Here is a 13,797-nt window from a genome sequence, read left to right on the forward strand (position 1 = left end):
TTGTCAATATGTTCCTAGATCTTTCAAATAATATTTCAAGTTACAATCATTATTTTTCTCTCATCATAGTTAAGATCAATGGGATAAACAACCAGATTTTAAATTCTGATGAAATCTCCAACCTTCCTAATTATTTCAACTTCAAAAGATGTTTTATTTTTTTCTGTGTAGTTTAGGCATAATTTTTGAGGAAGCGTCGTTAAGATATTGTCATCTTTTCACAATCTGTTGCTTTTACGTTTCATGCCCTGTTGGTAAAACTGGATCCACTGCGCTGGAATCAAGACTAATTACCTCTGCATCTTTTTCTAATATGTTCCTTTTCTCTTCTAGAAATTTCCTCTACTTTTACCTTTGACTCCTTATTCATTCTACCTATCCTTCTCCTGTCTAGGATACATCCTACCTCTATCATGAAACCTTTCCCAGGAAGTTCACTGTGATGAAGCTCTTTAATTTTCTGTAGTACTTAGACTGTTTCACATCATTTAGATTTTATATGTTAATTTATGTTATTTTTAAAAACGGGTCCAGTATAGTATAATGGAGCCTCTCAGGGAACATGTGTAGTATAATGGAGCCAGATGGATTCCAATTTGAGTACTAGCTGTGTCATTTACTAACTCTTTGGCATTAGACAAATTATTTAAACTCTGTGGGTTTCAGTCTTCTCATGTGTAAAATGGGACTATTGTCCACTTTTTAGTTATTAAAGGTTAAAGCTAATATGCTGGGCAAATGTTTAACACAAAGGCGGGAACGCAACAGGTGCTCGGTAAATGGCAGTAGTAGTTATTATGTTGTTGTTCTATGTTTCTTACAGCTCCTAGTGTAATACTGAGCATGTGGTAAGGACTCTTTGAGTATGGTTCATGGCTAGGTCATTTAAATACTTTCTGAAATCCCATAGCTTTTATGAAGGCTTCCTTTGGCTCTGTTCTATCAGAACTACAAAACTTTCATGGCTTCTCTGGACTGCTCTTTCTGTTCCCATTATCTGTAAGGGGAGCCTTTGGTATGTATTCTGAAGTAGCTTCCAAAACAGTGATTTGAAGGATTTATTTATTAATTTTTGAGTAATGTTTTGGATTGATCCCTACATTTTTCTAAACTTCAGCAGCTAGGATTGTAATAAATAAAGCATTTTTCATGTACTTCAAATGCAATATGTGAGACACATAGAATAAAATCTCAGCCAATCCAAGCTGCAGATGAATAAATTTTGCCTAGTTTACTTCACCTCAACAGACATTTATTAGCATATTTCCTATGTGCCAGGCATTTTATAGTTGTTGGATTTACAAAGATGAGTAAGATATGGTTCCTGCCTTTGAGTTTAGTCTAGGGTGAATGAGAGACACAAAAATAGATTATTTTAATAGATGATTAGTTGTAAGATGAAGGTAAGGATAGGGATCTGTGGGATCACAGATGGAGGGTGATTGGAGGGGGAAAGAGAAGACTTCTGGGAAGACATGAGCCTCAGCCTTTGATGTCTCTCAGAGGGCAAATGGGATGATCCACTTGATTCAGGAGCAGAGACCCAACTCAAAGTGGTTTCCATATTTATGGGAATTTATTGCCTGCAAAGTTCACAGGTATGTTTGGCTCCAAGTGACGCTTGGTGCACTGGCTCAAATAGTGTCTGCCATGGCATCTCTTAACTGTGCCATTGTCAAAGCCAAATGGCCTCTGTGATTCCAGACCTTATCCTCCTTACACATTTCTCCCCAGGTGGAAGAGTAAATTTTTCTCTAGTTCCAGCTCAATCTAGGGATTTAGCCCTAAACCAATTGCTGTGACTAGTGGGATACTAATTGGTTTACATAAGTCAGGGTCTACCTTCAAGCTTAGAATGAAGTCAGTCTCATTCAAATCTCATGGCCAAAGATAGGAGGAGAGGGGAGTGGATGACTAGGAGGCAGCCAGCAAATGTTTACTAGACCAGGGGAAGAAAAGTGAAAGAGTTTTTTGAGGAAGGTAATAATATAAGCAAAAGCAAGGAAGCATGCACCATGACCATGTGTGTGGGAAACAGCAAGTAGTTAAACATTAATACAACATGTAGTATGAGACTTAGAAAATAATTATAAAATAATAATGTGATGGAGTATTTGCCACCTGCCGGATCTAGTTTCCATATATTACTTCATTTAATTCTCACAACAACTGAGGTAGATACACCCATCTTGCAGATAAGAAAATTTGAGCTCAAGCTCGCAGCTAATAATTGGTGGAGCTGGACTCAAACCCAGATTATCTGACTCTAGAGGCAGCCTATGTGGCCATTATGGTACTTTAAGTACTCTCCTCTATCTTGCTAGAGTTTCAGGAAATAAGACCTCATGTACCATGCTAAGGAGCCAGATTTTCTCTGGGGCTCAAGTTTTCTTCAAGCTCTAGCTCTTTGTCGTACAATGCTAAGGCAGTGGTTGTCAAACTTTAACATGTATCAGATAGCCTCTAGGGCTTGTTAAAACCTAGAATTGCTGGGCCCTAACACCAGAGTTTCTGATTCAGTAGATCTGGAGTGGGACACTAGAATTTGCATTTCTAAGAAGTTCCTAGATGATGCTGACGCTGGTGTTCTGGGAGCCACACTTTGAGGACCACTTCTTTAAGATCTTTGGGAGACTAAAGATTTGTGGTTTGATGATATTCACCACATTGAAATGAACTCAAATTTTATTAGTACTTCTTCTTGGAAGTGCACATGCTCTGACCTCACATTCTTTAATAATAAAGATATCAAGAGTATATTTTGGCTTCAGTAATATCCTCCCCCAAAGTCAAGGTCTTTGCATTAAGTGTTTCCTTGATTGGATTTCTTTTGTCTCTCTGATTCTTAACTTATTAAGATTAAATTTATTGCTCTCCTTCTAGGTCCCCCTCAATTTGCTAATGCTCAGTTCCGCCCTTGATTGTTAAAAAAGTGCATTTGTATACAAAAGGCATACATTTAAACACTTAATTTTATTTGTCTACATTTTTATTGTGAAAAATTTTAAGTATCAGAAAAAGTAACATGAACACTTATGTTTCCACCATCTAGATTCAACAGTTGTAAATGTATATACACATACATTTTTTTTGATGAACCATTTGAAAGTAAGTTATAGATCTTGTGGCACTTCACCCATAAACATTACAGCACACATCTCCCAGTAAGAACATTCTCTTATGTAATCACTTTACCATGATCATACTTAAGAAAATTTATAGTAATTCCTACTGTTATTTAACATGTAGTCATATTCCAATTTCCCCAGTTGTTCCAATGTCTTCTATACCTAGTTGTTTTTTGGTACTGGGATCCAATCAAGTGAAACTAAATTTTAAGAGTCAGCAGTACTGGATGGATCTTTAGGCTCAGGTAAGTTCTATATCATTTAAGATAGGTTTGATTGCTTTAACAAAGACCCAATATAATGATGGCTTAAATAAGGAAGATGTTTATTTCCATCATATTTAACCACCTAGAGATAAAATGGTCCAGGGCTGGTAGGGGGGCTCTGTTGTCTTCAATATGTCACTTCCATCTCTGAGGCCAAGATAGCTGTTCCAGCCCTAACATCATGCTGGGAAGAGGAGAGGGGAGTGCATCCTCAGTCCTTTTAAGGGCATGTCTGTATGTTGTACATATCACTTCTGTTCCCATCTCATTGGCAAGAATGTAATCATATGATGTATCTGCAGTAGAGGCCTGGAAATATAGGCTTTATTCTGGATGGCCGTGTGTCTAGTGATAATTGAAGTACCGAAAGAAAGAATGGCTGCTGGTGGAGCAGTTAGGATCTCTGCCACAAGTTCTTTTTTTGCAAATGACTGAGCTATAGCAAACTATCTTAAATCCATTTAATAACTCCTAATGCGTTATAATATGACATTTCTCTTTTTGAGATATATAGGGCTAGTAATTACTCCTATGCTGAGCCCAGACTGTTATTCTTTTTTGAATTATTTCATATGTATTTTATAGATGTTCTGTCATCTTTTTTGTTAGGGCATAGCTATCATTGCTCATAGCTGTCAGTATCTTCATACCTTTTCTAGTTTGCTATTTTCTTTTCTCTGGGCTGGGCAAGCAGGTAACAATAACCATCATAATAATGCTGCAATTTATTGTGTGTTTTATGTATGCTGTACAGTATTGGAGACTTTTACATATTTATCTCCAACTTGGGCGCTCTTATACAAATGTACTCATTTCTTAAATGAGAAGGCTGAAGCTCCTGGAATATCAGTAACTTGTTTATGAGAACTGCAATTGTTAGAACCATAATTAAAATAAGAATTGATGTCCTAAGTGAAACCTGGGAATCCTACCTGTAAAAAGTTTGCGTGATTTTTATTACAATGACTTTGTATCATCTATTTTGACTACTTAGAAACATTTTTATACTTTATATACTTTATACATTTTCTGCATGCAGACAGGTGGGATTGCTAAATAGTTAAATTCTGGATAGATGAGCTACTCTGTCTAAATACATCTCTGTGAATACACTTGTACAGCATGCAAATGCATACAGCATACATACAAATGCATACCTTTTCTTGAAAAGCTTAATAAGCATAGTAGATAAAGATAAGATGAAAAAAACTTAAAACAGTGACTGCAAAACATGCCATGCATTATAAAAGAATCTGAGCATTGAGAGAATACTCTTCAAAACAGCATTGATATGAACAACTCTTTTCTTTCTAAAGAGATCCCAGAATGGTTCGGGTGTGTGTTTAGTGAACATTCATATGCTAAGACAATATTCAACCTGGAGCATCTTTTAGATTATTTAAGGTTGATAAACCTATTGAATCAGTCAAGATGGGGGAGAGTATATTGCAGTAATAAGCACCCCAAAATCTCTGTTTTCTTTTTTAAAAAACTCCTTTGGGGGGTTGACCTGGTAGCGTAGTGGTTAAGTTCGCGCACCCTGCTTTGGCCCCCTGGGATTCGCCAGTTTGGATCCTGGGTGTGGACCTATGCACTGCTCATCAAGCCACGCTGAGGCGGTGTCCCACATAGAACAACTAGAAGGATGTACAACTGTGACATGCACCTATCTACTGGGGCTTTGGGGAGAAAAAAAAAGGAAAAAAGGAGTAAGATTGGCAACAGATGTTAGCTCAAGGCCAATCTTCCTAAAAAAAAAAGTCTTTGCTGTCATTATCAAACAAACAAACAAACAAAAAAAACAACTTCTTTGGCAATGTATTTTCTTTTTAAAGAAAATTGTGTCCATAGTCAGATACAATAATAAGAATATCATCCATTTCTATGTGGTTTCTTTTTGAGCAAAGTATTTTTTAAATTTCAAAATTTTAGTATATTGGCACGGATATCCAAGGTACTGTGGAATAGTTACTACAGGACTTAATATTTATGGTAAGTATGAGTTAGAGATGACTAATTAGAGAATTAACCTTTTAATTCCTTAATGAGTAGCTTAATTTTTCTCTGACATAGTTCTTCCCTGTATAATACATTATAGGATACACTAATCACACTAGCAGAACATGAAAAGTTATAGCCACTAGATCTTTCTCAGATGAGGGATGCTATACTGTATCATAGTGGTCTAGCAGTTAACATTCGGCACTCTCACCAACACGGCCCAGGTTTGTTTCCCAGTCAGGGAACCACACTACCCCTCTCTCGGTTGTTACACTGTGGCAACTGTGTGTTGCTGTGATGCTGAAAGCTATGCCACTGGTGCTTCCAATACAGCAAGGTCACCCATGGTGGACAGGTTTCAGTGGAGCTTCTAGACTAAGACAGACTAGGAGAAAGGACTTGGCCATCCACTTCTGCAAAAATTGGCCATGAAAACCCTATGAATAGCAGCCCTGGAAGGTGAGAGGATGGCACGAAAAGAGTGGGCAGGGTACAGCTCTGCTGTTCACAGGGTTGCTAGGAGTTGGAATCAACTTGACAGCACTAACAAATACTGTATCATAAAAATCATCATTATCATCATCTCAGTATATTTTAAGAACTGGGAAGTTCATAGACTCAGACTGATAGTAGAAAAGACACTTCAAAATCAGTCTGTAGTTCAGGGCAATCAGTGATTAGTCCTTTTCACTCCCAACAGTGCTTAAAACTGTGATTTGTATAAAACTGATACCTTTGGTCTATTGTGTTTGATGTCTTAAGTCATTTGAAAGTATGAGGCTGATATACTATGAAGAATAGAAGTAGCCTCGTGCAGAACAGTTTTTGTTATATTTCTGATTTTGGAAAAAATAATGTCTTACAAAGAGTCATGATTGTTTTCAGTGATTATCTTGAGCTAGAGGTTTTAGCATATAATAAATGCAATAAATGTATTTAAAATTATAGGCATCTTCTGAATAATTTAAAAATTGGGAAATACATGTGTATACTGATATACAATAATCTGCTGGCTTCATCAGTTTGTAATTTAAAATTTAAGCTGCTCATTTTGCCCCTTGGGGGAAAAGTTGTGACGTATTTGTGGTGGATAGTGATAAATTAAAACTATTATATTTATAGAAAGAATAGGTCACTTAATTTCCTTTAATTCTTCTTTAGGTCGAGATTTAATTTGTATCCAGTCTATGGATGGGATGCTGATGGTGTTTGAGCAGGAAAGCTATGCTTTTGGGAGATTTCTCCCTGGTTCTCTTTTACCTGGCCCTCTCGCTTACAGTTCCCGTACAGATTCCTTCATTACTGTCTCTTCCTGCCGACAGGTGGAAAGTTACAAGTAAGTTTAGATGTTGAATCTTTGGAATCATGATTTTTGGTTTGTTTAATGATGTTTGGTTTGCTGATTAATTCTTTTCCATAGAGAGCTTGAATATTACAACTAGAAAAGAGACTGGTTTCTTTGATGAAATATGATTGTGGTGATTTAGAAGGTATCATTTACATATTATAAAATATTTGAAAGGCAGTATAGTGCATAGATTGAGAGGACGGGTTTGGAGAGAGGCAGACCTGGGTTGGAATCCTGGTTTTGCTATTCACAGCTGTTTGATGGTCAGTGTCCTTATCCTGACTGTAAGGGGGACAATACGGCTATTTTGGCAAACTTGTTAAAAGGATTAAATGTATGACAAGTTGCCACCCCATAGAAAATGTTTGATAATTATTGACTGTTCCTTGAACTATAAGTAATAAAATATAATGTGAGTGAAAAAAACTGGATACAAAGATGCATATATGGAATGATTTCATAACAAAAAAAGAATGTATATGACATAGGAAGAATACTGGCAAGAAATACAAGTGTTATGAATGTTTTTAAAAGAACGATTCATAGTAGAAGTGAAATGTGAAATGACCCTATGAAAATAGTTTATGCTTTTTGCTAGAAATTCTTATTGATTTTGGTGAATTGTGTTTGAGAGAGACCGTTTTCTCCTCTACCAGCTAAATTTCAATGAAAATTAAAGTTTTGAGTTTTTGGAGGGTGTGCTTTTTGTTGGAAGAGAGAATGGGGAAAAGAAAGTAGAAATCCACACTGGGAAAAGAAAGGGACTTGAAGAATTACCATATCTTCAGTAACTTTATTGTTGTTATCTTACTGATGGCAATAGTTAGAACTTTAAACATCTAAGCAACACTTCATTATAGCTTTTTAGTATTATTTTTGGCTGCATGATTTTTCCCAAGGCAGGAAGAAAATATAAAATCATCAGGCAACAGCTGTCAGTTTTTGTCTTCAAGTTTCAATATTGTGCATATAGTGAGTTAATGCAGTTCTCCCTTCATAAGTGGCAGTCTACCTTTTGTGAATTATTGTTAAGGCATTAGCATTCAAAACGCTGAAAATAAGCAAATGTTTGTGACTAAGCAGAAGTTAACTGATGGAGGTAGTGTATCATTATGTCATATTCTTTCTATAACTCCTATGGCTCTTGTCCAAAAGAGACGAATGAATTGTGCTATTGCTACTGGTGATAAATAAAATGTTATATATATATATTTTTTAAATTTTTTATTTATTTATTTTTCCCCTAAAGCCCCAAGCGATAGTTGTAAGTCATAGTTGCACATTCTTCTAGTTGCTGTATGTGGGACGCGGCCTCAGCATGGCCGGAGAAGCAGTGCGTCTGTGCGCGCCCGGGATCCGAACCCGGGCAGCCTGCATCGGAGCGCACGCACTTAACCGCTAAGCCACGGGGCCGGCCCTAAAATGTTGTATTTATTTTGAGAGGTTCAGAAAAATATGTGTATAATTCATTCAAGCCTGCCAAAACTTAAGCAATATTGAGGAGATCTGCTTTTCAGCTTTCCACCCAGTTCTGTGCCTCATCTCCTGCCAAGTTGTGATACTGGCAGTGCTACACTGGGGTCACAATACAAAGTTTGAATGCTCCATGACTTATTCTTTGAAATATGTGTACAGGAATTAATTTGGTAATAACTCCAGGAGTGACTGGATGAAGAAGCAGTATGTAGGTTTCCTTAATCTGTAAATTTAATCTCACAGAAGCTTACACTGTTTTAACTGTGGTAATTCTCCAACATACCAATCCATTAAATTCATCTCCATCTAGGACTAGAAAATGCATACTTTACCCATTATGTGCATCTTTTATCAAGGTAAAAATGCATGAGATATGTGATTGTTGTGAAATGATGACAATCAAGAGGGTTTATAACATTAAATAATATGCTGTATTTATTTACACTTTCAAGTTTAATAGATTAAATTAAATGATAATCGCTAGTACAATTTAGGATAGGAGAAAGCATGAAAGCTGTAGGTTTGTTCTTTTGAGGCTTCTGTTTATAATCAGTTAATAGAATGTAATCAGTTAATAGAAAAGGCTTTTAAGACAGTTCATTTTCATTGTTATATATATACATATATATATATATATATATTTTTTTTTTTTTGGTGAGGAAGACTAGCCCTGAGCTAACATCTGTTGCCAATCCTCCTCTTTTTGCTGAGGAAGATTGGCCCTGGGCTAACATCCGTGCCCATCTTCCTCTACTTTTTATGTGGGATGCCGCCACAGCATAGCTTGATAAGTGGTGCGTAGGTCTGGAGTTGGGATCCGAACCCGCGAACCCTGGGCTGCTGAAGCGGAGTGCGCAAACTTAACCACTATGCCAGCAGGCCAGCCCTTCATTTCATTTCTGATATTAATATTTAATTACTTTAAAACAAGCTCAATTATGTTCAAATACGAACTAGTGAAGCCTGTGGGTCTCAAACTTGAGTGTGCATATGAATCACCTGGGCAGCCTGTTATAAAATGCACATTTGCAGATTCCCAATCCTCAGTACCCTAGATTTTGATTTAGTAGGTTTGGGGATAAGACCCAGAAATCATCATTGTAAACACAAACTCCAGGTGATTCTAATTTAGGGACACACTTTGAGTGTTGTTTTTTTTCTTTTGTAGTGAGAGAATTGTTTGCCTTTTTTCGGGGGAAGGAGAGGCTTAGGTACCACCATTTTCTTGGGCATATTTGTCCAAACTTTGGACCATCTTTTATTCTCTTTTTCTTTCCTTTACCTGTCAGAGTTATTTAGTCAGTAAATCCTGACCTTTCTACCTTTTTTTCTTTTATTCAGCCCTTGCTTCCCATTCCCATTGGCATTCAGGCCTTTATCTTCTCACTTGGATTTCTGGATTTCTTACCTCTAATCTAGACTTTGAAGGTTCCTTCTCATATCTATCCTTTTAAAACACCTCTTTAAGCCAGAATAATTTTTGTTGCCCATTAAAAAATCTAAACTTTCTTATATTGACATTCAGTTTCCTTTATAATCCAGTCCCATTTTACCTCTATTATGTGGACTTTCAGATTTGAAAGGGACTTTTACAGGTAACTGGTTCAACTATCCTCCTTTTTTTGCCTCCTAGATGTATTATTGCCTAAAACACTGATTTTTGCCCAATATCATATATTAACTTCTTGTATTGTGGTAGAATGTTCTAGAATATGTCTTGCATTATCAGGTTCCTGAGAGCACAATCTGTCTTAAATATCTGTTCACTGACAGAATAATTCAGTTCATTTGTTCAATCATTCATTCAGCAAACATGTTTCAAGAGGCCTCTCTGTGCCACACACTGTGGAAAGTACTGGAAATGCAAAGTCAAATAAGACCTATTTTTTGTCCTCAAGCAGTATGCAAGCAGGTGGAGGAGGCAGCAATTCAGTCAGCTGTTTCAGTTCACTGTGATATAGGCTATAAGAGCTTTGCACAGGATGCTGAGGAGGCCTGGGGGTGGGACCTTTACATAAAAGTCGAATGGAGGGAGGCTTCCTGAAGAATTATACCTACCATGAGTTATTTTCTCTCCTCTTTGCTATATACTTTCCCCTGTACTCCTACAATGGCTCCTGATACATTGCTAGGTAGATAATAGGCTTTAAATTGATATTTTAAAATGTGTTTGTTGAATTTAATGGACAGTATTTTAACAAGAAGATTGTGTTCTTCACCAGTCCTAGGCTCTTGGCAAAATGAAATACTTGGTGTTCCCCTTGTGTGTTCAGAGCTTTTCTCCTTCCCTTCTTTTGCTCACGCTGTACTCTGTCTGAAATGCTCTTCCTTCCTTCTTTGCATATGAAAATTGTATCTGGAAGCCTCCCTGCTCCTTTTCAGTTGTTCCTTGACCTAGCTGTAAGTAACATATCCTCCTTCTCAATTCACAGAGTAGTTTTTCACTGCTTTCCACAAGTAGCATTCATGCTTTCATTGACATTACGTATTTGCTTGTTTCTCTCTCTGACTAGGCTAAATGCTCCTTGATGGCAGGGATTTTGTATCCCCTGAAGTACCTTGTCGAAAGTAGATGTTTAACAAGAACTTGATGAAGCAGTGAAAAGTTTGTAAAGAAAGCATCTATTTTGTTACTGGCACCTTTCAATGAAAATGATTCTTCCTGGCATAATCAAGAATGTTTTAGCTATAGTTGAAATGAACATAGTAATGCTTTGTATCCAGAGCTTCCATTTCTAGTAGAGTTCTCTGGGTTAAATATTAAGGTTCCAAAATCTCCTGGTACCCTTTGAGGTGACAACTATGTTTCCTTTGAAAATAAATGATTTTGGAGGGTTTACTTTTGTGCTCTGTGACACTTCAATCCATATTTTAGTTACTTGCTGCTGTTTTTACGATGTGATATGAAAGAACACTAAATAATATGGTTGAATTTGTCATTGGTGCTCCACAGGACCTGTTAAGCATTTGTGGCTTTTGGGTCAAAAAGCACCATTGTCCACCTGTGTTGCTGTGTTTGTGATTAGCGCCTTTCTGTTCTGAGAAACACGTATGACACTCTTTCATGAAATCTTATTACACTGGGCCTGATTATTCTTTCAGCAATCTCAACAAGGGAATTTTATTCTTTAGCTTATATCATTGAACACTTGAGTGGTGAGAAAAAAAAATCCAAGTGTTTTCTTTATTTCAGAATTTCTAAGTCTGCTTGGAATTGTTTGGTTTTGGAAATAGATTTCTATGTACATTATTGGTCACAGTTGAGAGGATTTAAGGAAGAACCATAAAGTAGATGCTATTGTAAGTTTGTCATCATCTAAATTTACTGTCAGTTACATGTAGTAATAAAATACTCTTCTGAGTTGTGTTCCAGGAAGAGAAGTGGTCTGGATTGGGCAATCAGGAGTCAATTTTGGCTGTATCTCTGCCTCCCGTTTTGATGTTAAAGAGGACTCTTTAGGGGTTCACTTATTCCTCAGATGAAATAATAACTCTTTGTAGTTATATAAGAAGCTTCAAACAGCTCAAAAGCTTTGGCTTTTTGCAACAATCTCATTAATATCCATATCATCCTCCAGTAGGTTGGTGTCTGCAGGAAATGAACCGCCTATATAATTAATTGCCTGAGGTTAGATCCATAATAGGACCAGCTCCCAGCTGATGTTCTAGTCACCAGTGCATACTATTTCTGTTACTAACAGCTAGGAAGAGTAAAACAATCCTATTTGGAGGTTGGAATGTGAGGTCTAATTATTTGGCACTTTTGGCAACGTATGGGTTTGCAGGTCAGTCTCAGATGATATGGAGACTGCATAGGAGCTGCAGCTGCCTATGGAATTTTTTTTTTTTTTGAGGAAGATTGGCCCTGAGCTAACATCTGTTGCCAACCTTCCTCTTTCTTTTTCTTTTTTCTCCCCAAAGCCCCCAGTACGTAGTTGTATATCCTAGTTGTAGGTCCTTCTAGTTCTTCTATGTAGGACGCCACCTCAGCGTGGCTTGATGAACGGTGAGTAGGTCCGTGCCCAGACTCCGTACTGGCGAACCCTGGGCTGCCGAAGCAGAACGTGCGAACTTTACCGCTGCGCCACCAGGCCGGCCCTATGGAATTTTTAAGCATGGTTTGACAAGGCTGATATCTTCACCCTCCTACCTTTTTTGTCTTATTTCCTATGACTTATTCCTCCCTGCCACGCATCTCTCCTAAACTCCTGTCGTGGCCTTTTGTGTCTCTTTTATGCTGCTTGCCTTTGCATGTACTGTTGGCTTTGCCATAATGCCTTTTACCTCTTTACCAGCATGATGAATTTTCACTTATTCTTTAAAACCGAGCTTTCTCCTCCTGAACTTATACTAAGAACATACATATTTTCTCCACCCCAATTACTTGTTTCTGCTACCTTGTTTCCTTGGTACTGTGGGCATACCTTCTGTTAGCAAGCACGGGACACTGTGAGTTACACTTATTCATTTGTATATGAATATCCACAGCTACCTTGGGAGATCCTGATGGATACAGACCATGTAGTAGTTTTTTTCCATGGTCAATGCTTGTATTAGATCTCTATTACGTGTTTATTGACTGAATGAAATTCATATAAATTAAGCTTTCGTATTAACTATAAGACTGATTTTCATAAATACCTTGCAAAGTTTATCTTAATACATAGTCATTTTGCATCTAACTGAAATTAGAGGCTTTTTACAAATGAAGTATTCCTGATTGAGATAGGATGGTTTAAGAATTGGTATATGACATTTGAATACCAATGTACATTTCAGTGCTTATTTAGATATTCCACATTGCTTTTATTCGTTCAGGTCCCTGATTTTCACACTATCAGACATCTTTCTCTTAGACAATATGAGTTGTGTGAATGTATCTATTTATTAATTTTCCTCTTAACTATGGGAGAACAATGCAAGGAGTTTTGATTCAGCAGGAGGAAAAGGAATCTATGAGCCTGAATTTCCTTCATTTAGAGTAGGATTACTCCTCTAACAATATACCATTAATTAATGGGAAATAAGAGAATTTAAACTTTATTGGCTAAATTAGTCATTTCTAGATTGAATAATAGTTGTAAATTGTTTTTAAGAATGATTTGAGCTAAATGTTACTATTGAAATAAAAGCTGGAAATACTTATAAAAAGTCAAAATGTCCATTATTGAGAATTTATTACATACCAGATAAACTATTAAGTGATTGATCTCTCTATATAAATCTGTATCTGTCTATCTCTTTGTCACTCTATCAATCAATAATTCAATACCATCTGTTTGTCAATCTGTCAATAATTCATATTGATAATTATTGATTATAATATATACCAGATACTGTACTAGGCACTAAATTATTATTATTATTATTATTATTATTATTTTTTCTGAGGAAGATTGGCCCTGAGCTAACATCTGTGCCAATCTTCCTCTATTTTGTATGTGGGATGCCGCCACAGCGTGGCTTGATGAGCAGTGAGTAGGTCCGTGCCCAGGATCCGAGCCGGCGAACCCTGGGCTGCCAAAGTGGAACATGCAAACTTAACCGCTACGCCACTGGGCTGGGCCCTATCACATAA

General features: G+C 37.0%; 1 protein-coding gene across 4 annotated transcripts in view; it reads left to right on the forward strand.

Annotated features, from left to right (window-relative positions):
• BBS9 (Bardet-Biedl syndrome 9) overlaps positions 1–13,797 on the forward strand; it is a 444,049-nt gene that overhangs the window by 110,663 nt on the left and 319,589 nt on the right. For all 4 annotated transcript variants that reach the window (XM_087429458.1, XM_087429462.1, XM_004418838.3 and 1 more), the window contains exon 6: positions 6,557–6,731. In XM_087429458.1, the coding sequence (XP_087285584.1) occupies positions 6,557–6,731 (175 nt within the window). The remainder of the gene's footprint in view (positions 1–6,556; positions 6,732–13,797) is intronic.

Source organism: Ceratotherium simum, chromosome 1 (genome assembly GCF_057802395.1).
Source record: "Ceratotherium simum simum isolate JZ-2026a chromosome 1, ASM5780239v1, whole genome shotgun sequence".
NCBI lineage: Eukaryota > Metazoa > Chordata > Mammalia > Perissodactyla > Rhinocerotidae > Ceratotherium > Ceratotherium simum.